At 46.8% G+C, this 27,434-nt stretch overlaps 1 protein-coding gene across 2 annotated transcripts; it reads right to left on the bottom strand.

The window, feature by feature from the left end:
• Positions 1 to 25,911, bottom strand: SPACA3 (sperm acrosome associated 3). 2 transcript variants are annotated; one of them, XM_010372263.2, is made up of 6 exons: positions 25,794 to 25,911; positions 20,358 to 20,475; positions 2,141 to 2,443; positions 886 to 1,044; positions 353 to 431; positions 1 to 164 (listed from the first exon to the last, which is right to left on the bottom strand). In XM_010372263.2, exons 3-6 carry the CDS (start codon positions 2,274 to 2,276, stop codon positions 98 to 100), a joined length of 441 nt encoding a protein of 146 aa, XP_010370565.1. In that variant the 5' UTR covers positions 2,277 to 2,443; positions 20,358 to 20,475; positions 25,794 to 25,911; the 3' UTR covers positions 1 to 97. The 2 variants fall into 2 exon arrangements, with proteins under 2 accessions (XP_010370565.1, XP_010370564.1); XM_010372262.2 differs by lacking the exons at positions 20,358 to 20,475; positions 25,794 to 25,911 and adding an exon at positions 5,876 to 6,001.
• Positions 25,912 to 27,434: the final 1,523 nt, after the last annotated feature.

Below are 27,434 nucleotides of genomic sequence, written 5' to 3'. Positions count from 1 at the left end.
TCACATTCAACCATCCTTTATTTGCTGGCTTGTCTTCCCAAGCCTGGGTCAGGAACCAAACCACATTCCCAACCTGCTGTGTGTGGTTCCGTCCATCCTAGAAGTCACAGCCATCCACCCAGTCAGTGAGGTCTTTGCCCTGGCAGTGATGTCTCCAGGCCTCCCTGAGGATGGAGAACAAGGAAGAGGAGAGATCACATCAGCTGCAGTTGCCAGTCACTGCCCAGAGAAGAACAGGAAGGAGAGTGTGGGCTCTAGACCAGAAGTGAGGAAGGAAAGGGGTTTGTTCCCTGCTGCTGCCCACCAGTTCTAACCAAACCACTGCGGCAGGGCTGCAGCCCAAGTTACTTACCAGTAACCCAGACCCTGAGGCTCTTGGGTGATCTTCATGGCACAGATAACAGTATCCTTGAGATTAGGATTCAACAAATCTGGGGTGATAGGCAGAGAAACACAATGAGGGAGCAGGAGACATCCAGAGTGTGTGTGTGTGTGTGTGTGTGTGTGTGTGCGCGCGCGCGCGTGTGTGTATCTGTCTGTCTCTCTCTATGTATATATATACACGCACACACACTCCACTCCCCTAAATCCAAGCCTGTCTCAACCACTCTGGAAGCACAGGTTCCACCCTATCCCTCTCCTGCTCCATCAGAAACAATCCTCTCTCCATTCCTATAGCTCTAAGGCAGTCTCCTGTCTGGGACCCCAGTTCAGACTGATAGAAGACCTACCCTCATCCCTTGTCCCATCTCCCTCTCCTCCGTGGGCCCAGCCAGATGCGGGGGAACCCTCACTCAGAGATGCGGGTAGCAAACGAAACTGGGAAGGAAACAAAAGCTAATGCAGGGCCTGACTCCTGCCAGCCCTGGGCCCAGGCCCAGCTACCTGAGCAGTACATTCGGCACACGTTGGGGGCATTCGGGGTGAGGTTTCTGCACCACCTCCGGCTGCTGATCTGGAAGATCCCGTTGTTGGTGCTTCCATCAGCCTCGTGGTCCACAGCAGCTGTGTTGAAACCGCTTGTGAAATAAGCAAGGCAGACCCCTGCATAGGGCAGAGCACAGGCCTGGGGGTCAGAGAGTTACGGCCACCCCAGGCCAGAGTACTCACTGCACAGGTCCCACGCTGGCTCCACCGAGCCTCACCTGCCTGATCAAGGTGATTGGGGCAGGTGTCTTCCCACCTGCTTTGCAAATGAATCAATCAATCGAGGCTTAGAGGTGCACAGTGACTCACACAGGGTCCCATCGGCTACCAAATAGCAGGGGTTGGGGCTATCCTCAGGCCTCTTGACTTTTAGCCCAGCAATCTTCCCACTTTCTCATTGTTCAGCATGTAGTAGGGGCCAGTAAATTTGTTGAATTAATCTACAAGCGCTAACTCTCACTCTGTTGCCCAGGCTGGAGTGTAGTGGCATGATCTCAGCTCACTGCAACCTCCGCCTCCCGAGTTCAAGTGATTCTCCTGTCTCAGCATCCCAAGTAGCTGGGATTATAGATACCTGCCACCATGCCCAGCTAATTTTTGTATTCTTAATAGAGACGGGGTTTCGCCATGTCGGCCTGGCTGATCTCAAACTCCTGACCTCAGGTGATCCACCTGCCTCAGCCTCCCAAAGTGCTGGGATTACAGGCCTGAGCCACCGCGCCCCACCTACAAGTGCTAAATCTTTAGTGACAAGATTAGGAAGACCCAGGTGGAATCTATAGAGGGCGCCGGACCTGTTGGAAAGATGAGCCCCAGTGTGACTTCCCTTCCCGCGTAGCCATCTAAAACTGCCACCAGCTTGAAAAGTTTGGCATGACTGCTCTGTTGTTTGTCTTTTCCAATTTCAGAAGGAATGTCTAATCCTAGTGGCCACGGTTAAGTTTAGGGGACTGAGCTGCTTGTTTCCTTTGACCCTGACTTTAGCAGCAGGGGAAAATGAAGGAGTGAGTCCAATTTGGTTGCCTGCTGCCTGCCTACTGCATGTTTAACTCAGTGCCGGCTGTTCTCTACCTGCCATCTCAAATCATCTTCGGTTTACAGAAGGGCTCTAAAAGCTCCCGAAGCTGCAGCCCTTGAATGAGAAGGAAAGAGGGAGGGAAGGAGGGAGAGAGGTATGGGGAAGCCAGGGCCAACCAGGGAGAGGGGTTCTCACAGTCAGCCAGGCTGTATCCCCGGTATCCGTCCAGCCCGAAGTCCTGTAGCACTCTGGCCAGTTCACAGCGACTGTAGACCTTGGCCTCACTGGAGGGTAGCAGGCAGCTGAGCAGAGAGACCAGGGCCAACAACATGATTGCAGCTGGGCACCACCGCCTTCCGAGAGCCCTGCTCCTGGCTTCTATGCCGGTGGTAGAGGTGGAGCCACCACTCTGGCTCAGAGCTGAGCTTTGGGATGACCCACAGCTCACCAGCCTCGGTGGTCCACTCACAGGAGAAGAAACAGGGTTTGAGTGTACCCCTGGAAAAGGGGAGAGGAGAGAAGGGGTGGGCAGAAGGCCAGGCTCCAGCAGCAGGAATCAGCACCCTTGCATCCCTGATCAGCATCAGCCCTGCCCCCGAGACCAGCCCCTCTCCTTCCCCATCCTGCCTCACACCACCCCAGTCCGAACCAGGAAGAAAACTGACCTGTTGTGAACTCCATATTACATGTTACACATTATTTAGTCCTGAGGCACAAGAGTTTACAACTAGGAAGGGGAAAAGTTTGGATGGAGACAAAGTTCTATAAATCCAAAGCCCCACTGAGCAGATGCTCCCGGAGGGGATGGCCAGGCAGTGTCATACCGTGTTCACGGGCCCCTCAGCCCAGTTGTCAAGGGACAGCCCTTCTGGCACTGACCCTCCATCTCCAGATCTTAACTGAAACAAGATCTCCCCCAGAACACTGCTCCCCTATAGCCCACTCAAGGGGAAGCTGTTCTTTCTCCACACACAAGGCCCCAAGATGTCCCAAGAGTCTCCTCCACCCCACCACCCCTTCTAAACCATAACCTGGAAAAAGCCCTTCTCCCTGGAAGGCCAGCCTGCCTGTCTGGTTTGACCTCCATGCCCTCTCATCATTGGCTGTGTGTGGCCAGTCCCCCAAATCATGGAGGACATTAGCATCTGGGTGTCACAGGCTTAGGGCTCCTTCATCTCCCCAGACCTAGTCCCCTCTGGCTCCACTGTGTCTCAACCAGTCCCTCCCCTGCCCTGTCATCCCTGCTTCTTGTCCTCACCCGCACTTCCCACTTCTGTGAGCTCCTATCCCACTGCCCACCACCTCTGACAAGCCTTCCCATGCCTCTCTTGAGCTCTGCACCTCCACACCTGCTCTCCACCTTCACAGAGTCAAAAAGTGAAAGAGTTGTACAAACTCTTGTTTGTGCCAATGGGTATCCCTGGTCTCCAACCTCCACAGGACCTTGAATGCCACCGAGGATGACAGTGGTTGAGGGCGTGGCTTTGCAGCAAGGCTCGGGTTGGAAGCCCCCCTCTGCTCCTTGCTCCATCTCTGACTTTGGGCCCTCCCTGAGCCTTGTTTCTTCCTCTATAAAATGAGGACGTGAGTAACACCTGCCTCATACGATTGTTGGAAGAATAAATGAGAAAAGGCGTGGGCACAGCCTAGCTCTTGGCACTAAAAATAAGTGAATTGTTGTTTCTGTTATGAACTACAACTAGCACTGGTGCACGCGCTTGTCTCTGCTCAGATTTCTCTCTCCCATTTCCCTCACAGGAAATGAAAACCCTCGGTATTGTCCTTGAGCACACCATACTGTCCTACCCCTTGGTTCCCAGAACATGATATTGTCTCCCGATGCACTAAGAAAAGCAAGGTGCTCACTTGTGGAATTTCTTCCTCTTTCTGCCTTAGCCTCACTCACTTGCAAACTCATCAGTAGCCTCCTCGCCCTCATCTGCACCCCATCATTGTTTGGGTGCGGGGCCTCCACCCCCATGCAGGCCTACCTTCCTTCCCTCCAAGCTCTAGATTTGTCCTTCTGGTCTCCAAGTCTTGCTCCATCCGTTGTCCCTCCTCTCCCAGTGCGCCAGCACCGTTCCCCTCCTGCTCCTCCTTCCCCTGCTCCTAGAGACTTGCTCAGTCTCCAGCTTCTAAATGCCTTCCCTCAAGTCTCATGCTGACTGGTACCCCCCCGTCTCTTTCCCCCTCCTCTCACCCAAACTCCTGGGGAAAATTATCACTTTATCTCCCCTCGCATTTGTTTTCCAACCTGGTGAATTGCCCTCCTCGCCACCACCACACGCTGAAACTGCTCTGCAGGTCCAAGGAGGCCCCATCGGCTCTGTCTTATGGGAGCTCTCAGCCGCACTCATGCTGTCCACCACCCGCTGTTGAAAGGCTTGCCTCTCCTGGTTTCCACGATGCTCCCCTCTCCCAGGTTTCCTCCTCCCTCTCTGGCTGACTCTCCTCCTTATCCTCTGTGGAATCCACTTCTGCCCAGGCCATAAACACTGATATGCTTTCCAGGCCTTCCCGCCTTGAGCCCTCTTCTCTTCCACTTTGAGGAAACCCTCTGGGCAGCCCTGCTGTCAGCCACCGCCTGTAGGCTGGCGACCCCTGTGGCATCTTCCCCAAGACCTCAGAGGCAACTACTGGCTGGACACTTCCACTTGAATTCCTTCAGGCACCTCAAACTCAGCACATCTAAACAGAACCACTGTTCCCATCAGTGCCTGCTTCTGCCTTACAACTTTCCTTATGTGCTTTAAAACATGACGGGCCACCCACTTACCCAAACCAGAAATATGGATGTCATTCTTCACTCCTTCCCCATGACATCTTTCACCCAGTCCTAACCAAAGAGTCCCAATGTCCTGTGGATTCTACCTTCCCTCTCAGAGCACCGTCCTTTCCTAGGGTCACACTGGGTTCCTTCATGGTCTTCTTGTACCATGTCTTGACCACTCTTCCAAGCTATTCTATACACGTCCATTAGAACAAATTTGTTAAATGAAAAGCCCAGCCCTGTGACACCTTGGATGGCTCCCACTGTTACTGCCCCTTCGAGGTCCATGCGGCCCTTCACGACCCTTCACGGCCCAGCCCTGCAGCCCACTCCCTCACTCATACATTATGTTCCAGCAATTGTTCTCTCACAATGACCTTACTATCTAGAACATTCACCCTCTCCTTTCCTCTACATGGTTAACTCTGACTCATACTTGAAGGGTCTCATCAGACGGGGTTCCCCAGTGAGAGTCTCCTGGCAGGTCACCGCCCCCCACACTCTCACACGTCCCATCTTCCACCTCCTCTGTCACACCAGGCTGGAATAGATGTCAGTCTTTCCCACCGCAAAGTTAACTTCTGAAGAACGGCAGCCGGTTTTATTTATCTGCAGAGCTGCTGGCATGGAGTAGCCGCTCGGGGCTGCTTCTGAAATTCAAGTCCACAAAAGGCGTGGCCACAGGGATATAAGTCCTTCTCCTCACTGCGAGAGGAGTGAGAGGGAGGAGGTGACCAACCTGGTGGAGTTTGTCAAGTCTCTGAGCACCATGCCAGGCCCTTCCCAGAGCTTTTCTAACTTAATCTCATCCAATCCTCTCAACAATCGAAAGGAGTGGGATTAATATCCCTAAGTTGTAAAGGAGGAAACCAAATTGTCTGCTACACAGGGACTGTTTTTTGTGGAAAAGTGACTTAAAAGCAATTCCATCCTGACCATTTCACAGCAGCTCCAGAGTTTCTCTCTCTCTCTTTCTCTCTCTCTCTCTCTCTCTCTCTCTCTCTCTCTCTCTCTCTCTCTCTCTCTCTCTCTCAGCTGGTCAGTCTTCCAGGCCAGGATACCCCCATCCTAACCACCAGCTTGTTTTTCTCCACCCCTCTCTGGCCAGACCAACCCAGCGCCCTGTTAACAGCCCCAGGAAGAAGGGAAAGGGGGCTCACTGATCAGGAGTGCTCCCCACAGAGCTGAGACCACGGTGACAATGGCGGCAGCAGCAGTGGCCCAAAACCCTGCTGCAGCTCAGGATGCCCCCCACAACCTCGCCAGGGCCCCAGGCACCCAGTGTTAAGAGAATGATGGGGAAGGCAGGCTCCAGGTCAACCGAGGGCCTTCTAGAACTCCAGCTCTGTGAGCTCATCTTCCACAAACAGCTCCGCCTGAAGCTTTGACTAGCGCACCTGAGCCCTTCAACTCAGGGCCCAGAGGCAGAGCAGGGGTATCTAATCCCAGCCCCCTGCACCTCTCTACCCCATCCCCCCCAAACACACACACACACACACACACACACACACACACACTACATTGAAGGATGACACTTCCTCTCCTAACAGATCTTTCAGATGATTTCCCAGTGACAGTGGGGGACACCAGGGATGGTGATGCATGTGCAGGGATGGTGGTGGGTGCCCGGAGATAGTGGTGAACATGCAGTGGTGAATATGACCAGGGACAGTAGTAGGGGCCCAGGGATGGTAGCAGGTGTGCAAGGACATTGGTGGGTGTGCAAGGACAGTAGTAGGTGCCAAGAGATTGTGGTGTGTGCAGGGATAGTAGTGGGTGCACATGGGCAATGGTGGGTGCCCAGGGATGGTGATGGATGTGCAGGGATGGTGGGTGTTCAGGGACAGTGGTGGATGTCTAGGGATGGTGGTGAATGTGCAGGGATGGTGATGGATGTGCCGGGATGGTGTTAGTGGGTGCCCAGGGATGGTGGTAGATGTTCAGGGATGGCAGTGGGTCCCCAGAGGCAGAGGTGAGTATGCAAGGATGGTGGTCCCAGTGTGCAGGAATGGTGCCCAAGGATAGTGGTAGATTCCCAGAGATGGTGGTGTGTGCCCAAGGATCATGGTGGATGTGGAGGGATGGTGGTGCGTGTCCAGGGATGGTCGTGGGTGCCTAGGGATTGTGGTGGTTGCCCACTGCTTTTCCAGGCTGCCCATCTCACCATGGAGCTCCTTTGAGTGCCAGAAAGTTCTTCCTTAATGCTGAGTTACAAACCACCCCCTTCTCCACCTGGATAATGGCCATTCAGTGTGGACAAGTGCAGGGCAAAGGTTACACTACTGACCCTAAAACTTAAAGGGCAGAGAAGTGGAAAGAAAGGGCATGAGGTGCCCATGTCTGTGCCTCACAGGGGCCCAGGCTTGGAGGCCATGCAGCAGAGCACAGGCTTTGGGGTCAGGCTGACCAGGGCTGAACACAGGCGCTAGTGACTTCCAGCTGGATGACCTAAAGAAAGTGAACTCACTCTCTGTTTCCTCGATTCTCAAGTGGGGATGACAATACCAACTTCACAGGGTACTAGGAAGGCTCAATGAAACAGCAACAAAATGCTTAGTATCCCAGGTGCTCAATAAATAATAGTAATTACTACTGAGTGCAGAGCACAGCCATGAAAGTGTCTAGTTGCACCATGTCCACCCTATCTGCCTGGGCCCCACCCCAGGACAACCAAGTTAAAATTGAGGGTTGGCCCAGCATCAGCACCAGTGTTTTTCTTTTTTTTTTCCTTTTTTTTTTTTTTTAAACTGAGGTAAGAACACTTAGCAGGAGACCTGCCCTCTTAATGTATAGTTAATGTGCAATCCATTATTGTTGATTGTACAGGACACTGCTGCACAGCAGATCTCTTGAGCTCATTCATCTTGCCTGACCGGATTTTCCATTTTTTTTTTCTTTTTTTTGAGATGGAGTTCCACTCTTTTGCCAAGGCTGGAGTGAAGTGGTATGATCTCGGCTCACTGCAACCTCTGCCCCCTGAGTTCAAGCGATTCTCCTGCCTCAGCCTCTCGAATAGCTGGGATTACAGATGCACGCCACCACACCGGCTAATTTTTGTATTTTTAGTAGAGACAGGGTTTCAACCTGTTGGCCAGGCTGGTCTCGAACTCCTGACCTCAGGTGATCCACCCTCCTCGGCCTCCCAAAGTGCTGGGATTACAGGTGTGAGCCACTGCACCCAGCCACCTGACTGGATCGTTAATGCTCATTGATTAGTAACTCCCTGTTTTGTCCTCCTGCCAGCCCCTGGTGACCACCATTCCTCTCTTTGATTCTATGAATTATTTCCTTTTCTGGAACTGGCATATTTCACTTCGCATATTGTCCTCAAAGCCCATCCATATTATTGCATATGTCAGAATTTTCTTCTTTTTTACCCGTGATTATTATTCCACTTTGTGTGTATATCACATTTTTTTTATCCATTAATCTATGTGTGTTAGTTTATTATGCATTGCTATAAAGGAACATCTGAGGCTGGGGAACTTATAAAGAAAATAAGTTTATTTGGCTCACAGTTCTGCAGGCTCTACAGGAAATACGGTACCAGCATCTGCTGGGCTTCTGGGGAGGCCTCAAGAAGGTTTTACTCATGAGTAAAGGTGAAGGTGAAGGGGGAGCAAGCATGTCACATGGCAGGAGAGGGAGCAAGAGAGAAGGGAGGAGATGCCAGGTTCTTTTAAACAACCAGCTCTTGCATGAACTAATAGAATGAGAGCTCACTCATTACCACGAGGCCAGCACCAAGCCATTTGTGAGGGATCCACCACCATGACCCAAACACCTCCTAACAGGACCCACCTCCAACACTGGAGATCACATCTCAACATGAGATTTGGAGGAGACACATGTCCAAACCATATCACTGTGGATGGACACACGTTTCCACCTCTTGGCTTTTGTGAACAATGCTGCAGTGAACCTGTGATGTTGTTTGGCTCTGTGTCCCCACCCAAATCTCAACTTGAATTGCAATACCCATGTGTCAAGGGAGGAAGCTGTAATTCCCACATGTCAAGTGAGGGAGGAAGATTGGATCATGGAAGGTTTTCCCCCATGCTGGTCTCATGATAGTGAGTGAGTTCTCATGAGATCTAATGGTTTTCTAAGCATCTGACATTTCCACTGCTTGCACTTCTCTCACCTGCCACCATGTAAAATATGCCTGTTTCCCCTTCTGCCATGATTGTAAGTTTCCTGAGCCACCCCCACCAGCCATGTGGCACTGAGTTAATTAAATCTCTTTCCTTTATAAATTACCCAGTATCAGGTATTTCTTTATAGCAGTGTGAAAATGGACTAATACAGTAAATTGGTACCAATATATTGGGGCACTGCTATAAAGATAACTTGAAAATGTGGAAGCAATTTTGGAACTGAGTAACAGGCAGAGGTTGGAACAGGTTGAAGGGCTCAGAAGAAGACAGAAAGATGTGGGAAAGTTTGGAACTTCCTAAAGATTTGTTGAATGGTTTTGGCCACATTGCTGATAGTGATATGGACAATGAAGCCCAGGCTCAGGTGGTCACAGATAGAGATGAGGAACTTATTGGGAACTGGAGCAAAGCACTCTTGCTAGGCTTTAGCAAAGAGACTGGTGGCATTTTGACCTACCCTGGAGATCTGTGGAACTTTGAACTTGAGGGAGATGACTTAGGGTGTCTGGCAGAAGAAATTTCTAAGCAGCCAAGCATTCAAGATGTGACCTGGGTGCTCTTAAAAGCATTTAGTTATACACATTCACAAAGAGATGGTTTAGAATTGGAACTTATGTTTAAAAGGGAAGCAGAGCATAAAGTTTGGAAAATTTGCAGCCTGACCATGTGGTAGGAAAGAAAAACCCACTTTCTGGGGAAGAATTCAAATGGGCTACAGAAATTTGTGTAAGTAACCAGGAACCAAAAGTTAGTAGCCAAGACAATGGGAAAAATGTCTCCAAGGCATGTTAGAGATCTTCAAGCCAGCTCCTCCCATCATAGGCCTGGAGTCCTAGGAGGAAAAAATAATTTTATGGGCCAGGCCCAGGGCCCTGCTGCTTTATGCAGCCTTGGCACTTGGTGCCCTGCATCCCAGCCACTCCAACTCCAGCCAGAGCTACAAGGGGCCATGAATTCTGAGGGTGCAAACTCCAAGCCTTGTTGGCTTCCACATGGTGTTGGGCCTGCGGGTGCACAAAAGTCAAGAATTGAGGTTTGGGAACCTCCACTACATTTCAGAGGACGTATGAAAACACCTGGATGTGCAGGCAGAAGCCTGTTGTAGGGGCAGAGCCCTCATGGAGAACCTCTGCTAGGGCAGTGCAGAAGGCAAATGTGGGGTTAGAGCCCCCACACAGAGTCCCCACTGGGGCACTACCTAGTGGAGCTGTGAGAAGAGGGTCACTGTTCTCCAGACCCCAGAATGGTAGATCCACCGACAGCTTGCACTGTGCAACTAGAAAAGCCACAGCCCCTCAGTGCCAGCCAGTGAAAGCAGCCAGGAGGGAGGCTGTACCCTGCAAAACCACAGGGGCAGAGCTGCCCAAGACTGTGGGATCCCACCTCTTGCGTCAGCATGACCTTGATGTAACACATAAAGTCAAAGGAGATTTTGGAGCTTTGAGATTTAATGACTGCCCAGCCGGGTTTTGGACTTGCATAAGGCCTATAGCCCATTTGTTTTGGCCAATTTCTCCCATTTGGAATGGAAACTTTTACCCAATGCCTGTACCCCCATTGTATTTACTGTTTTAGCCCATTTTCACACTGCTATAAAGAAATACCTGAGACTGGGTAATCTATAAAGGAACAAGGTTTAATTAACTCAAGTTCTGCGTGGCTGTGTAGGCCTCAGGAAACTTACCATCATGGTGAATTGGGAAGTTGGCAAATCTTATATGGCAGCAGGCAAGAAAAGTGCAAGCAGGGGAAATGCCAGATGCTTAGAAAACCATTAGATCTCATGAGAACTCTGGCTGGGCATGGTGGCTCATGCTTGTAATCCCAGCACTTTGGGAGGCCAAGGCAGGTGGATCACTTGGGACCAGGAGCTTGAGACCAGCCTGGGCAACATGGCAAAACCCCGTCTCTACTAAAAACACAAAAAAATTAAGTGTGGTGGCGTGCACCTCTAATCCCAGCTACTCAGTAGGCTGAGGTAGCAGAATCTCTTGAACTGGGGAGGCAGAGGTTGCAGAAAGCCAAGATTGTGCCACTGCACTCCAGCCTGACTTGGTCTCAAAAAAACAAAACAAAACAAAACAAAACAAAACAAAATCTCATGAGAACTCACTATCACGAGAACAGCATGGGGGATACTGCCCCCCCCCACCATGATCCAATCACCTCCCTCCCTCCCTCAACACATGGGGATTACAGATCCCTCCCTCAACACGTGGGGATTAAAATTCTAGATGAGATTTGAGTGGGGACACAGAGCCAAACCATATCAACATGGGAGTGCCAATATCTCTTAGAGATCATGATTTCAATTATTTTGGATAAATACCAAAAAACAGGATTGCCGGATCACATGGTAATTCTATTTTTAATTTTTTGAGGAATCTCCATACTGTTTTTCTTTTTTTTTTTTCTTTCATTTTTTTTTTTTTTTTGTTGTTGTTGTTTTGTTTTGTTTTGTTTTGAGATGGAGTCGTATTCTGTTGCCAAGGCTGGAGTGCAGTGATGTGATCTTGGCTCACTGCAACCTCCGTTGTTGGTTCATGCAATTCTCTGCCTCAGCCTCCCGAGTAGCTGGGATTACAGGCACCCACCACCATGCCTGGCTCATTTTTGCATTTTTAGTAGAGATGGGGTTTCACTATCTTGGCCAGGCTGGTCTTCAACTCCTGACCTTTTGATCCACCTGCCTCAGACTCCCAAAATGCTAGGATTACAGGCATGAGCCACCGCACCCAGCCTCCATACTGTTTTTTGTAACAGCAGCACCATTTTGTATTCACACCCATAGTGCACAAGGGTTCCAATTCTTTCACACCCTCACCACCAGCACTTGTCTTAGTTTTTTTTTAAATAATAGCCATCCTGACAGGTATGAGGTGATACTTCATTGTGGTTTAGTTTTGCATTTCCCTGGTGATTAGCTATACTGAGCATTTTTTCAAACACTGGTTGGCTATTTGTATGTCTTCTTTCAAGAAATGTCTATTTGGCATCAATATGTCTTTAAAGCTTCCCAGATGACTCTCACATGCAGCCAAGCTTCAGGTTTCATTGGAGGTGGAGGAGGGGAGAGCTTTGTACTTGAGTTAGAAACCCCAATTCAATTTCTTGCTCTGCCCCAACTGGCTAACTAGTCTTGGAAAGTTAGCCTCCACTTCCTCATCATTGAAATGGAGTCATTACCCTGCCCCGCCCACCGTAAGCTTGAGCACTGTACTTCATCTCCCCAAACCATGTTTCCCTCCCCTGTAAAATGGAAATAATAACCATCCCTGCCTCTTAGATTGGTGGTGAATCTCAAGTGTCTCAATGCATGAAGATGCTTACCACTTGGAGCAGTACATTTTAGCTATTGTTTTTATTGCCTGGCCCTTGGTGGTGATTCTGTCTGGTCGAGTTTTGGGGATTTTACTGCATCCGCCTGCTTTTACTATTTTATTGCTTCTTTTTATTGAGTAATCTTTCAGCTTATTTTATTTTATTGTATGTTTTGTTATTTCCCAGTCGACGTTCACTTTTAAATGGGGAATAAGAAACAGAAGCTCAAAAGGAACAGTTATGAGGGCAGACGAGGCCCCAGGTGGAGATCAACAGGTCTTTATTTCCCTGCTGAGCTCTGCACAAGTGTTTCCTACCCCCAAAGTGAGCTCAGATTCTTGACCACATCCCAGAAGAGATACTCCTCTGCTCTCTCCAAGTTTAAGTTCTCCATCAGTCTCTCTTACATGCTCAGGCCTGGCAACACTTTAGAAAAACTACTGACCCCTGGGTCCCATCCCAGGCCATTTACACCAAAATCTCTGGGGGTAGAACCCAGGCATCTGTATGTTTGTAATGTTCCCAAGTGATTCCAAAGTGCAGCCAGAGCTCAGAGCCACTTCCAACCAAACTCTTACAGTTCCCCAAATGTGTGATGACATTTTGCATCCATGTCTTGTATGGGATCATATATTCATGTATGTCAAAATTGCTCTTTCTAACCCAACTCACTGGCTAGAATCTAGTCCTTCTTAGAGCACTGTCAAAGCTTGACATCTCCCTCTGGACTCCTTGGGCTGACTTAGGGCTGACTTAGACAGGATCCAGTGGTACATTCTTGTACAGTGTCCAGTGCTAACTTACAGTCTCAGCATATCCCACATGCTGTCAGTTCTTCTTTCTCTATCATTCCCACCAGACTAGCAGATGCCTGATTTGTGTCTCTCATGTCTATTTTCCCAGCATCAAGAGCAAAGATTTTTAGATGCTGGGTGAGTAAATAAATGAAGAAATGAATGAAAATCACCTAGTTAGTTGATTCAGAAGAAACTTAGCCCAGAAGACTTGGTCAGAAGAGTCCTCAGGCTGGCCACATGGAACGTGCCAGGGTCAGTGTAGGCAAAGAGAGAATGGGTCCTCCTCTGGCTAAGCAGAGAGAGCCTAAAGTCCATAGATCAAGATTCTCACCTGATTCACCCTGCTCTTTTCATCAGTGGGCACAGTACATGGGGGTAGTCATGTGGCATTGTTGGCAGGAGGACTGCGGTGTGTAAAGCCACTTATTCCTACACTAGTCTTACACCACTGTATTCCTTTAGTGTTGTGTCTCCTTTATTATTCTATCTTATCCTGTGTAATGGTTAATTTTATGTGTCCACTTGACTGGGTCACAGGATATTCGGTTAAACATTTTACTAGGTGTTTCTATTCTGGGTGCTTTAGATGAGATGAACATTTTAATTGGTAGACTGGATTGCCCTCCCTAAGGTGGGTGGGCCACATCCAATCTGTTGAAGTCCTGAATAGAAGAAAAGACTCACCTTTCCCAAGTTAAGAGAGAATTCCTCCTGCCTGCCTGCCTGCCTGCCTTACAACTAAGACATCACTTTTTTTTCCTGCCTCCAGTCTCAAACTGGAACATTTGGCTCTTCCTGGGTCTTGAGTCTGCCAGCCTTCAGACTGGAACTACAATATCAGCTCTCTTTGGTCTCCAGTTTGCCCTCTCACTCTGCAGATCTTGGGATTTGTCTCCATAATTGCATAAGTCAATTCCTTATAATACATTTCCCTTGGCCAGGTGCTGTGGCTCCCACCTTGGGAGGCCAAGGCAGGATAATTGCTTGAGGTTAGGAGTTTGAGACCAGCCTGGGCAACAAAGCAAGACCCCCATCTCTACAAAAGTGAAAAATAAAAAATTAGCTGGGCACAGTGGCATGTGCTGTAGTCCCAGCTACTGAGGATGCTGAAGCAGGAGGATCCCTGGGCCTAGGAGTTCAAGGCTGCAGTAAGCTATGATGGTGCCACTGCACTCTGGCCTGGGTAACAAAGCAAGATCCTGTTTCAAAAACAAAAATTAAAAATTAAAAATATATTAAATATATATATAGATAGATTGATAAGTAGGTACATAGATAATAGATAGATAGATAGACACATAGATACATAGAATGATATGGTTTGGCTGTGTCCCCACCCAAATCTCATGTTGAACTGTAGTTCCCATGATCCCCACTTGTTGTGGGAGGGACCCAATGGGAGGTAATTGAATCATGAGGGTGGACTTTTCCCATGCTGTTTTCATGATAGTGAATAAGTCTCATAAGATCTGATGGTTTTATAATGGGCAGGTCCCCTGGACATGCTCTCTGCTCTCTTGACTGCTGCCATGTAAGATGTGACTTTGCTCCTCCTTCACCTTTTGCCATGATTGTGAGGCCTCCCCAGCCATGTGGAACCATGAGTCCATTAAACCTCTTTTTCCTTATAAATTACCCAGTCTCAGGTATTTCTTCCTAGCAGTATGAAAATGGCTGGGCATGGTGGTTCACGCCTGTAATCCCAGCACTTTGGGAGGTCGAGGTGGGTGGATCACCTGAGGTCAGGAGTTCAAGACCATCCTGATCAACATGGAGAAACCCCATCTCTACTAAAAAATACAAAAATTAGCCAGGTATGGTGGTGCATGCCTGTAATCCCACCTACTCTGGAGGCTGAGGCAGAAGAATCACTTGAAACTGGGAAGTGGAGGTTGCGGTGAATCGAGATTGCACCATTGTACTCCAACCTGGGCAACAAGAGTGAAACTCTGTCTCAAAAAAGAAAGAGAGAAAGAGAGAAAGAAAGAAAGAAAGAAAGAAAAGAAAGAAAGAAAGAAAAAGAAAGAAAGAAAGAAAGAAAGAAAGAAAGAAAGAAAGAAAGAAAGAGAAAGAAAGAAAGAAAGAAAGAAAGAAAGAAAGAAAGAAAGAAAGAAAGAAAGAAAGAAAGAAAGAGAAAAGAGAGAAAGAGAGAAAGAGAGAAAGAGAGAAAGAGAGAAGAGAAAGAGAGAAAGAGAGAAAGAGAAAGAGGAAGAGAGAAAGAGAGAAAGAGAAAAGAAGAGAAAATAAAATAAAAGGGACTAATACAGTAAATTGGTACTGCTAGAGTAGGGTACAACTATAAAGATACTCAAAAATGTAGAAGCAACTTTGGAACTGGTTAACAGGCAGAGGTTGAAACAGTCTGGAGGGCTCAGAAGACAGGAAGATGTGAGAAAGTTTGGAGCTTCCTAGAGACTTGTTGAATGGTTTTGACCAAAATGCAGGTAGTGATATGGACAATAAATGAAGTCTATACTGAGGTGGTGTCAGATGGAGATGAAGAACTTGTTGGGAACTGGAGTAAAGGTGATTTTTGCTGTTTTTGCAAAGAGGCTGGCAGCATTTTGCCCCCACCCTAGAGATCTGTGGAACTTTGAACTTGAGAGAGATGATTTAGGGTATCTGGCAGAAAAAATTCCAAGCAGCAAAGCATTCAAAAGGAAGCAGAGCATAAAAGTTGGGAAAATTTGCAGCCTTACGATGCAATAGAAAAGAAAACCCCATTTTCTGGGGAGAAATTCAAGCCAGCTACAGAAATTTGCGTAAGTAATGAGGAGCCAAATGTGAATCACCAAGACAATGGGGAAAATGTCTCCAGGGCATATCAGAGACCTACACAGCAGCCCCTTCCATCACAGGCCAGAAGGCCTAGGAGGAAAAAATGGTTTTCTGGGTCAGGGCCCTCCTGCTGTGTGCAGCCTTGGGACCTGGTACCCTGCATCACAACAACTCCTGCTGTGGCTAAAAGGGGCCAAAGTACAGCTCAGGCCATGGCTTCAGTGTGTACAAGCCTCAAGCCTTGGCAGCTTCCACATGGTGTCAGTCCTGCAGTTCCACAGAAGGCAAGAATTAAGGTTTGGGAACCTCCATCTAGATTTCAGAGGATGTATGGAAATGCCTGGATGTCCAGGCAGAGGTTTGCTTCAGGAGCAGAGTCCTCATGGAGAACCTCTGCTAGGGCATTGCAGAAGGGAAATATGGGGTTAGAGCCCCCACACAGAGTCCCCACTGTTGGAACTATGCCTGTTGGAACTAAGAGAAGAGGGTCACTGTCCTCCAGACCCCAGAATGGTAAATCCACCAACAGCTCGCAACATGCACCTCGAAAAGTTGCAGACACTCAACGCTAGCCTGTGAAAGCAGCCAGGAGTGTGGGGCTGCCCTCCAAAGCCACTGGGGCAGAGCTGCCCAAGACCATGGGAACCCACCTCTTGCATCAGCCTGTCCTAGATATGAGACAGGGAGTCAAAGGAAAGCATTTTGGAGCTTTAAGGTTTGACTTCCCAACTGGATTTTGGACTGGCATGGGGCCTGTAGCCTCTATATTTTGGCCAATTTCTCCCATTTGGAATGGGTGTCTTTACCCAGTCTGTACCCCCATTGTATGAAGTAACTAACTTGCTTTTGATTGTATAGGCTTATAGGCAAAAGGGACTTGTCTTGGATTAGACTTTGGACTGTGGACTTTTGAGTTAATGCTGAATGAGTTAAGACTTTGAGGGACTGTTGGGAAGTCATGATTGGCTTTGAATGTGAGGACATGAGATTTGGGTGGGGCCAGGGGCTGAATGATATGGTTTGGCTGTGTCCCTACCCAAATCTCATCTTGAATTCTAGCTCCCATAATCCCCACATGTCATGGGAAAGACCAAGTGGGAGGTAATTGAATCACGGGGGCAGGTTTTTCCCATGCTATTCTCATGATGGTGAATAAGTCTCATGAGATTTGATGGTTTTATAAAGGGCAGTTCCCCTGCACACGCTGTCTTGCCTGCTGCCATGTAAGACAAGAGTTTGCTCTTCCTTCGCCTTCCACTATGATTGTGAGGCTTCCCCAGCCATCTGGAACTGTGAGTCCATTAAACCTCTTTCTCTTTATAATTACCCAGTCTCAGGTATTTCTTCATAGTAGCATGAAAATGGATACATAGATAGATACATAGATAGATAGATATCCTATTGGTTCTGCTTCTCTGGAAAACTCTAACTTATATACTACTCATGTGAAGTTGGTAGAAAATTATTGGTTAGATAGATAGATGAACAGATAAACAGAAAGATATCCTATTCTGTTTCTCTGGAGAAGCCCCACTTATATATCACTCATGTGAAGCTGATAGAAATTACTTAACAGTTGCCAAGATCCTCAATTCATGTGAATTTCCTTCCTGGACCTGGTGCCACTATAGGCTGACATTCTTCCTTTCCCTCTTGTGAGTTGTGGCTTCTATAGTCTGGGGCAGTGGGCTGTGAGAGCAGCAGACCTGGGGGGAGTCCTGATTTTACAGAACCTACCAGTTCTGTGAGCTTGGTGCATTAATTAACTTTGCTGACCCTCAGTATCCTCCCTGTAAAATGAAGAGAACTGCCACCCCAGGAAGGTGTGGAGGGAATTCATGAGATAACATGAAAAACATTTCACACAGTACCTGATACCAAGTAGACACTCAATAAAAGATTGCTTATATTATTATTTTAGGGGTGAGGAAACAAAGAAACTATGCTTTTGAGAACTGCACTTGAATTGTCAAAAAAGCCTCTGAGTAAGGACCTAAAGGATATTGCGAAGTTAAAATAGCATGAGCTTGTTTTAACTGATCAGAGGTCTTTTTCTCATACAAGTTTGTGCTACCTTGGCTTTCACTGTAGTAGCAAGATCTCTGAATAAGCAGGGAATTACTCTTCTTGCATTCATCTTCTTGGACTTACATCCTAGGGGTTTTCTCTCAAGGAAACTGATATCACCTTAAAAAAAATCAATCTTGGAAAAAGTGCCTGTTCATCCCTTTGATACTCCTCATTCCCATCCCGATCTCCTTCTGAGTTCAGAGCTGGTTCTTCCATACCTGTTCCCGCCACTCTGGTTGATGTCTTCTTCGTATCTTACCTGGGACTGCAGTCATTTCTTAACTGGCCTCTCTACATCACAGGACTCTTTCTAAATGACAGGGCTGAATGCACCATTCCCCATTTCTATACCTTTCAGTGGGGCTCTGTCACTTGCAGAACTGGGCCAGCCCACTCGGTCAGAAGCCCAGATGGACCTCCACGGTCTGCCCTCTTCACCTGGCAGCCTCACCTCCCAACCCCTGAGCCCTGGCAGTTCCAAACAACCAGCTCTTCCCAAGACATATCTGTCTAAAAGTTCTTCCTCATTTGGCAACAGATAACTTTGTCTCATCCTTCAAAATCAACCCGGTGTCACAACTTTTGCAGAAGGAGCTAATTCAATGCTCTCTGCCTCTTGAACACCCTCCCCTCTCACCTATTTTCTTGCCGCTACACCTTGAGCTTATTCCTATCATAGAATTACCACATTACACTATAATTTATAATGTACGTGACTATGATCCTGTCTGTGAGCTCTTCCAGAGCTAGGAGTACGTTATATTTATCTCTGTATTTCCTTGACTTATTAATGGGTGAGGCACACAGAAGGCACTGAAGAGATGTTAAGCAAATACATTTAAAAATGCACAGGTTGGGGATGGAAGAAGATGAATGTAACTGTAAAGGGGTAGTACAAGGGAGAGCTTCCTGGTAATGGCATAGTTCTGTATTTGGATTGGAGTGGTGGGTATACAAATCTACACATGAGGCCGGGCAGAGTGGCTCATGCCTATTAATCCCAGCACTTTGGGAGGCTGGGATGGGCAGATCACTTGAGGTCAGGAGTTCGAGACCAGCCTGGCTAACATGGTGAAACCCCATCTCTACTAAAAATATAAAAATTAGCCATGCGTGGTGCTGCACACCTGTAGTCCCAGCTACTTGGGAGGCCAAGGTGGGAGTAATCACCTGAACCCGGGAGGCAGAGGTTGCAGTGAGCAGAGATCCCACCACTGCACTCCAACATGGGCGATGGAGCGAGACTCTGTCAAAAAAAAAAAAAAGGAAAAGAAAAAGTTTCTTAGAAAGGAAAAACACACATAAAAGCTAGTTTTACTGTTCTAACTAATCTAATAAAATAATTGGAAGTAAGGGGCTGTCAAAGTCTAATTTAATATTATTTAAAATTGGTTAGAAGTGAATGATTACAACAGAAACATAACCCAAGTGTGCTTCAACATGTGGCTGTTTTAATCTCGTTTGAGTTGATGTTTAAAAAGAAAAAAGAAAAAGAAGAAAAGAAAAAAAAAAGTGGTTGTTTTAGAATGATAACAAGTTTCTGCTCTGAAGACCTTTCCACCAATGCCTAAGTGCTTCGGGCCATGAGTAGAGTGAATTAGGACAGTGCTGCTGTGGGTGCTGAACAAGCTCAGCAATGATAAAACACCTGAGAGAAACATACAGCTGCACTTATGGGATCTGATCACATAGAGGCTGAATGGGTGGAAGAAAACTGCTGGGCTGACCCACAACTCTGCGAAAATCTAAAACTCTGAGTCTGTGTCCATAGCAACTTGGAACCCGTGAAAAGCTACAGGTGCTAAAAAGTGAGGTTTTGAGTAGATTGGCACCTTCAAAAGCTAAAGGCCTCTAGAAATCCAGAGCCTCTAAAACCCTGAAATTCCTAGCAACCAGGTTGGGCTAACAACCTAACAACTTCAAGAGCCTAGATCTGTAAGAGCCTAGGGCCCCTAGAAACTGATGTCTCTAATAACTTGGGGCCTTTGAGAAACATGAAGCTTTTAATAAATTGAAAATCTGAATAACCTGGGGCTTTTAACAACCCAAGACCTATAATAAACTAGAACTCTTAGCAACTTGGGTTGCCTAGCAACCTGGGGGCTCTAATTATCAGAGACTCCTAGCAACCAGAGAGATTGTACAACCTGAGGGCCCTGTACACATCCAACCCTGGACCGAGTCCGCCTCTCACTCTTGCAGTAGCTGCCGCTGGATCTTGAGAAGCAGTGTGATCTAAGAGACAGAGCTGGAATTGGAAACCAAAGATGCATGCTTAGCGTTCTGATTTTGCCACTTACTAATCATATATCCTGTGGCCTAAGCTCCCTGACCATCACTTTCCTAACATATGAGAAAAGGCTGGGCACAGTAGCTCATGCCTGTAATCCTAGCACTTTAAGAGGCCAAGGTGGAAGGATTGCTTGAGGCCAGGAGTTCAACACCAACCCGGGCAACATAGAGAGACACTATCTCTACAAAAAAAAAAAAAAAAATTAACCAGGTGTAATGGCATATACCTGGAGTCCCAGATATGCAGGAGGCTAAGGCGGGAGGATTTCTCAAGCCCAGGAGTCTGAGGCTGCAATGGGCTATGATCACACCAGTACACTCTAGCCTGGGCAACAGAGCGAGACCCTGTCTCAAAAAACAAAACAAACAATCCAGTTATTAACATTTTAGTGGCTAAATAGTCATTTGCATTAGCATACTTCCTGTGAATAAAAGAGGTTAATCTGGATTCTAAAAATATACATTGTCCTTCATTGGGCTCAATAAAACTGTCATTTTGCATTAAAATAAATACGCCCTGTAAACACCGTTATTTGCCGCATTTGGTTCTCAAGGTTGCGGGTGTGGGAAGGCGGAGTGAACACCAGGAAGATGCTCATCCCTGGTGCAGTCCAATGTGAGGCCGAAGACCCCCAAGGGGAAAGTGAAGACCTCCCGGACTCACAGGAAGTAAGGGCCAGAGCAGGGACCAGATCTACCTTTCCAGAACGTAACTGTGTACTCACACTACTCTTGCCATTGACAGAGAGGGCATAAAAGAAGCCCTCTGACATTATTGCTCATGGGCGTGGAGTTGAGAGACACTAAGCCTGGGTATTCTATGGGGCTTCTTATGGTGTGTGGAAGGGAAATCACATGCGGCTCTATGGGTGTGTTCAACCCTCTGAACTTCTATGCCTCTCTCTGCAAAATGGGGAAAATGAAATGCATCTTTCAAAGGATCTGGTGTGCATGCTATCTTCCCTCTGACACATTCCCTACTACTCTTTGGGAGCTCCTCTTTCCTCGCTGAAATCCCGGGCCCCAGCAGAGCTCTCTCACGGTGCTGGAGGGTTGAGTGAGGAGGAAAGACATTATCCACTTCGCACCCAAAAGCAATTTCTCTCCCAAACTACAAGGAAAGAGTTGAGCTCCAGTTTCGTGCTGTTCGATGGGCCCAAAGGAGTGTCTTTTTTTTTTTTTTTTTTCTATTTAGACAGAGTCTCACTCCATTTTCTGGGCTGGAGCAATCTCAGCTCACTGCAACCTCTGCCTCCAGTGTTCTAGGGATCCTCCCACCTTAGCCTCCCAAGTAGCTGGGATCATGCCCGGCTAATTTTCTTTTTTTCTTTTTTTTTCTTTTTTTTTTTTTTTTTTTTGGTGTCTTAGTAGAGATGGAGTTTCACCATGTTGCCCAGGTTGGTCTCAAACTCCTGAGCTCAAGCAATCTACCCGCGCTGGCCTCCCAAAGTGCTAGGATTACAGGCATGAGCCACTGCACTCGGCCTTAAAGAAAGATCTTACATAGTAATGATTTTCTACTGGAGATGGTTTCGCCCTCCAGAGGATGCATGGCAATGCCTGAAGACATTTTTGGTTACCACAACTAAGGGAGGGGGGTTGCTACTGGCATTTGGTGAGAAAAAGTCAAGGATGCAGCATCCTACAAAGCACAGGACTGCTGCCCACAATAAATCAGCCCAAATGTCAGTCATGGCAAGGTCAAAACATCCTGATAGACAGCATAGAGCAGTCTAGGTCTGGATCCTTCTCTGTTCCTAGTTTCCATGTGATCTTAGACAGGCTGTCTCATTTCTCTAGGCCATAGTCAGTTCCCTGACCTGTAAAATAAGACAATTTGATTTGATTGTGAGAAACACACATTCACCCGTCCAAACCCAAAGAATGGACTTGGAGACACGAAAAACAGCGGGAGCGAGACTTTTAATGGCGGTCTTGCAAGATCAGGTGTCTGGTAGGCAGGCACACCCAGGGCAGTTACAATAGGTAATTTATCTCCTAGCAATCAAGTCCCTCCCCCAGTTCCTCATCAGTCGAGTACTATGGTGTTACAATCTTCCTGGATATCGCCTAAGTTTCATTATCCCTCTTATAAGGTTATACCCTGGGTCCAGTTCCCCACTTAAGTTTCAAATTCTCATTAACGAAACTTTCTTCTGTTTTATAGGGTGACCCCTCCTCTACATTCTGTTCACTTATTGTGACCTTCTAGGTGCATGAGCCATGAGGTTTATTACATTTGTAGGCTGGCTGCCAGTACTTAGATGTATCACGCCTTGAAAATGGACCATTCAAAATGTTTTCTTACAAACTCCCTCCTCTTTTCTATTTACTTCCTTTGGTCTCATTTTCATATGAAGCCTTTCGGTCCTCGAATTTCTCTTTTACTTTCTTCCTCATAGGAGAATGAGTTTAATTTGGTTTCTAATAGTAGCAGGTTATTTTCCTAGTAATTCATGAGCATTTGTTTGTTAATAGCTGCTTCAATTAATCTCTGTGCTAGTCCCCTCATACAAGGGATAATACAACATCTCACTGCAGTTAAGATTCCTGCGACAATTGTGAGAGATGTAATGATTGAAGCTACCATGCCTTTCCAAACCAACTCCTAGCCAACCCACAAGTGGGTCATCAATTCCAGCATTTTCTGCCAGTTTGTTGGCTAGAGTTTTCAGTCCTTGTAAAGCTTCTGTAATGGTCCCATCTGGGGCAGTATTGTTGGGAATGAAAGTACAACATTTCCCACCTAGCATAACATATACGCCCCCTTTTTCCGCTAGTATCATGTCTAACACAAGCCTGTTTTCCCAGGCCATTTGGCTGGTGGCATCTAACTGGCTAGCCACCCTTTTGAGGGTGTCCCAAGTATAATTGATAAATCTCTGTTGATTGTAATAGATGTAGTTAATCCAATCCCCATTCTTATTAATAGTTGGGCCAAGTGTGTTGGCTCACGCCTGTAATCCCAACACTTTGGGAGGCCGAGGCAGACAGGTCACTTGAGGTCAGGAGCTTTAGACCAGCCTGGCCAACACAGCAAAACCCCATCTCTACTAAAAATACAAAAATTAGCTGGGTGTGGTTGCATGCACCTGTAATCCCAGCTACTTGGGAGGCTGAGGCAGGAGAATGGCTTGAACCTGGGAGGCAGAGGAGGTTGCAGTGAGTTAAGAACATGCCACTGCACTCCAGCCGGGGTGACAAGCGAGACTCCATCTCCCCAAAAAAAAGTAGTTGACCACCAGAAGAATGCTGACTTTGGGCCTTAAATTCATTAGGCCCCTCCCTAGGGACTCCTGTTGACTCAACATATATATTGGAGTCAAAAGAATTTGTCAAATTTCTCCTGTTTTGGTGGCCATGTGTATTTTCAGGTATCTTGTGGAATGCCAGGGTGAAGAGAATGGCCAATTGGACTAAAGCAAAGTCCTGGTCCAACTGGACAGTAACAAGTTATGGAGATTCCTTTCCCACAATACCACCAGACATCAGCCTGGGGTATATGGAGAGCTGAGTAATTGCCTTTGCCTCACCAGTGATGTTTAGGAATTGGGTACAAGTCAAGAGTTCTCATGGGCTTACTGTACTCTGCCCCCTGCCTAGAGAAGCAAGAGGAGTGGTTCATATTCCCTATAGAGAATGAGGGGTTTGCTCTGGGATCTGACCTCCGCAATGCAGGAAAGAGTAATGACAGACTCCTACAAGTCTCGTTTCCCCATGCATCCTTATCCTGGTATAGAACCAACATACAACGCATTCCTTCAGGATTGGTATCCCATCCTAGGGGCAACGGAACCACTTGTGCCTGAGGTCATCCTGCAGCACACACATAATAGTTACTCTTGCTGAAGGCTTGTACTGAAAATTTGACCCATTTGACCCAGGCATTCACATCTCTGTAAACTGTCTCAATTTCTATGATTTGCCTTAAATACTTTACCTCAATTATTTTTACCCTTTTAGGGTCATTATTTGGTGGACCAAAGTGTTTATTAGGGTCTGGGGTTGCAGTAGTCCCAGGCAAATGGGAGGTTGAGTTCTTGATTAGTTTGAGAGCAAATCACCCTAGGGGGTCTTTCCCTGTGATGCCTGCTCCTAACTTATACACATAAGACGCTACTTTTGGTTCTTGGTCTAGAACAGCTGGATTGTCAATGGTGATGAGTATAGGATTGCATTCTAAATTCTGACAGTTATTTGATGGGGAGTACTTGGTCAGAGGTAGTTTATTCTTCAAGGGTCTCCAGCTCAGAGTTACCCACCCCAGGTTTACTGTCCAACACTCAAATTGGGTAGTACACCATACTTCATCCCAGCTGGGGCAGGGCGATGCCCTACTATAACCTGCATTTGGCTCAGGGCAAAGATATTTATTCACCTGTGAGAGCTGTCTCTAATTTTCCAAATTCCCACAAGGTAAGACCTGGCAGGCATTAAATCTTATAGTTTGGGGTGCTACCATCTGGGTTATATTAATTACCAACCTGATTGGGTAGGGAAGAATCCCCTGCCAGTTTCCATTTTGACCTTCTGCTCCTTGTGTGGTAGCCCATCCCAACCATATTAACTTCCAGAAATGGGGCCAGCCCATGTTTTCTTTTAAGATTTTTCTCAGAGTTGACTTTAAGGGTTCCTCAGGTGACCCATGCACTTTTCACTGGGTTTTTTTTTCCCCTCCCTTCTGGGGTCTCTTTTACCAGTCCCTTGACTCAAGTATACTGAGTTCACCCCCTTCAGCTGTTTGCACAGCCGTCTCAGTGCTCAGGAGCACTTGATGGGGCCTTCCCAGCTTGGGTGCAGCTTGTCTTCTTTCCAAGTCTTAATCAGCACCAAGTCACCAGGCTGGAAATGGTAAACCACAAACTCAAGAGGCAGAGTTTGAGTCAGAAGTCCGGGATGACAGGGTAGAGGATATGGCCAGTATATAATATCTTAAGAATTGATCCTTGGCTTCCATAGTAGGGAGATATGTAGTTCTGCCGAAATATGGGAGCCCATAAAATAACTAATAGGGAGACAATCCCAAGTCTTTTCTTGGGGCTGTCCTAATCCTAAGGAGTGTTATTGGAAAACATTTGGTCCAAGGCATTTTAGTTTCTAAGATTAGCTTGGTGATACACTTTTTGGGTGTTTGATTCATTCTTTGTACCTTTCCAGAGAAAGGGGGATGCCAAAGGGTGTGATAATCCCATCGAATTTGTAAACCTTCAATAATTCCCCTTAACACCCTTGAGGTAAAGTGTCTCCCATTGTCTGAAGCAGTATTTTCCACCAGGCCAAATCTAGGTACAATCGTTCTAATATTATTTTGACCACATTTCTGGTGGTGGCTGTTGGAAAGGGAAAGACTTCCACCCAGCCAGGAAGGTGATCTACAATCACCAGTAAACTTTTAGTCTTCCTACTTAGGGCATTTCTGTGATATCTACTTAGATGCTTTGAAATGGTCTTAGTCTGGGAGGTCTTCCTCCCTTGTCCTGTTTTCTCATTACCTTTTTGTTTATCCTTTGACAAGTTACAAAACTTGCACATACTTGTTTAGTGAGGGTATAAATCCCTAAACACCCATAATTCCTAAGTATTGCATTACACAGAGCCTGGGATCCCCAGTGACTCCTTTTGCATAATACAGACATTATTTATCTTATTAGGGGTTTAGTCACACTGGCTCTCTCACACTGTCCACCTTTTTCTCTGCTGTCTGCTTTGGCTCTGCGGCTCCTGCCACCCCCACATCTGCAGCTGCACTCCCTGGCCTGCAAGGCCAGCTTTTAGTTACAAAGTTAACCTTTAAAAGGCCTTTCTCTGCTGGTTCCTCCAGATTTAATCTGAAGTATTTTCTCATCTGATTTCTGAGCCTCTGCAGGAATGCAGAGGGAGTTTCCTCTTTTTCTTGTTGAATCTCGAATGCTTTTGAGACATTTTATGTCCTAGGAGTGGACTCTTTGATCTCTTATAATTATTTGTTCCTCCATTTGGGCCCAGTCCCTGGGATCATTATTATCCCATTCGGGATTGACATTTGGAAATTTTTGTTTGGCTGGCAAGACCCCTTGCCCAGGAGGGTGCTGCCTCTCCCAGATGGTCATGACTGCTCTCCTAATCATTCCCCTTTCTTCTGCTGTGAACAGTGTATTTATAATGGAATTTTAGCCCAGGTGTAAAAGCTGGGTCCTAGGATTTGGTCCAACTGGTCTGCTAAACTGAAGGGATCTTCTAGGAGTGGTTTCATTTCCTTCTAGAAATTTCTAACTTCAGTACCTGTAAGAGGAGCATTTACAAAGCCAATCTCTCCATGTCCCATGGGAACTTCCCTAAGAGGGAACATGCTAGATGCCTGCTGTGTGGAAGGGATAGGGGAGTTTTCAATATCCTCTTACACTGTTTTTTTGTTTGTTTGTTTGTTATTTTTTTATTATACTTTAAGTTCTAGGGCACACGTGCACAATGTGCAGGTTTGTTACATATGTAGACATGTGCCATGTTGGTGTGTTGCACCCATTAACTCATCGTTTACATTAGGTATATCTCCTAACGCTATCCCTCCCCCTTCTCCCCACCCCACGACAGGCCCCGGTGTGTGAGGTTCCCCACCCTGTGTCCAAGTGTTCTCATTGTTCAATTCCCAACTATGAGTGAGAACATGTGGTGTTTGGTTTTCTATCCTTGCAATAGTTTGCCCAGAATTATGGTTTCCAGCTTCATCCATGTCCCTACAAAGGATGCAAACTCATCCTTCTTTATGGCTGCATAGTGTTCCATGGTCTATATGTGCCACATTTTCTTAATCCAGTCTATCATTGATGGACATTTGGGTTGGTTCCAAGTCTTTGCTATTGTGAATAGTGCTGCAATAAACATACGTGTGCATGTGTCTTTATAGCAGCATGATTTATAATCCTTTGGGTATATACCCAGTAATGGGATGGCTGGGTCAAATGGTATTTCTAGTTCTAGATCCTTGAGGAATCTCCACACTGTCTTCCACAATGGTCGAACTAATCTACAGTCCCACCAATGGTGTGAAAGTGTTCCTATTTCTCCACATCCTCTCCAGCAGCTGTTGTTTCCTGACTTTTTAATGATCAGCATTCTAACTGTTGTGAGATGGTATCTCATTTTGGTTTTGATTTGCATTTCCCTGATGGCCAGTTGTTTCCTGACTTTTTAATGATCAGCATTCTAACTGTTGTGAGATGGTATCTCATTTTGGTTTTGATTTGCATTTCCCTGATGGCCAGTGATGATGAGCATTTTTTCATGTGTCTGTTGGCTGCATAAATGTCTTCTTTTGAGAAGTGTCT

This window comes from Rhinopithecus roxellana, chromosome 19, assembly GCF_007565055.1.
Source record: "Rhinopithecus roxellana isolate Shanxi Qingling chromosome 19, ASM756505v1, whole genome shotgun sequence".
Taxonomy (NCBI): domain Eukaryota; kingdom Metazoa; phylum Chordata; class Mammalia; order Primates; family Cercopithecidae; genus Rhinopithecus; species Rhinopithecus roxellana.
The sequence above is the reverse complement of the archived record's forward strand: the minus strand, read 5'-3'. Positions and strand labels throughout refer to the sequence as shown.

Bases quoted from the DNA above. Each gene is read 5' to 3' on its own strand.
- SPACA3 (XM_010372263.2), bottom strand. From the start codon at position 2,276: ATGTTGTTGGCCCTGGTCTCTCTGCTCAGCTGCCTGCTACCCTCCAGT. The intron at 1,045-2,140 runs GTGAGAACCCCT...TGCCCTATGCAG, and splicing joins GGGATACAGCCTGGCTGACT to GGGTCTGCCTTGCTTATTTC. The intron at 165-352 runs GTAAGTAACTTG...CTCCATCCTCAG, and splicing joins CCTCAGGGTCTGGGTTACTG to GGAGGCCTGGAGACATCACT.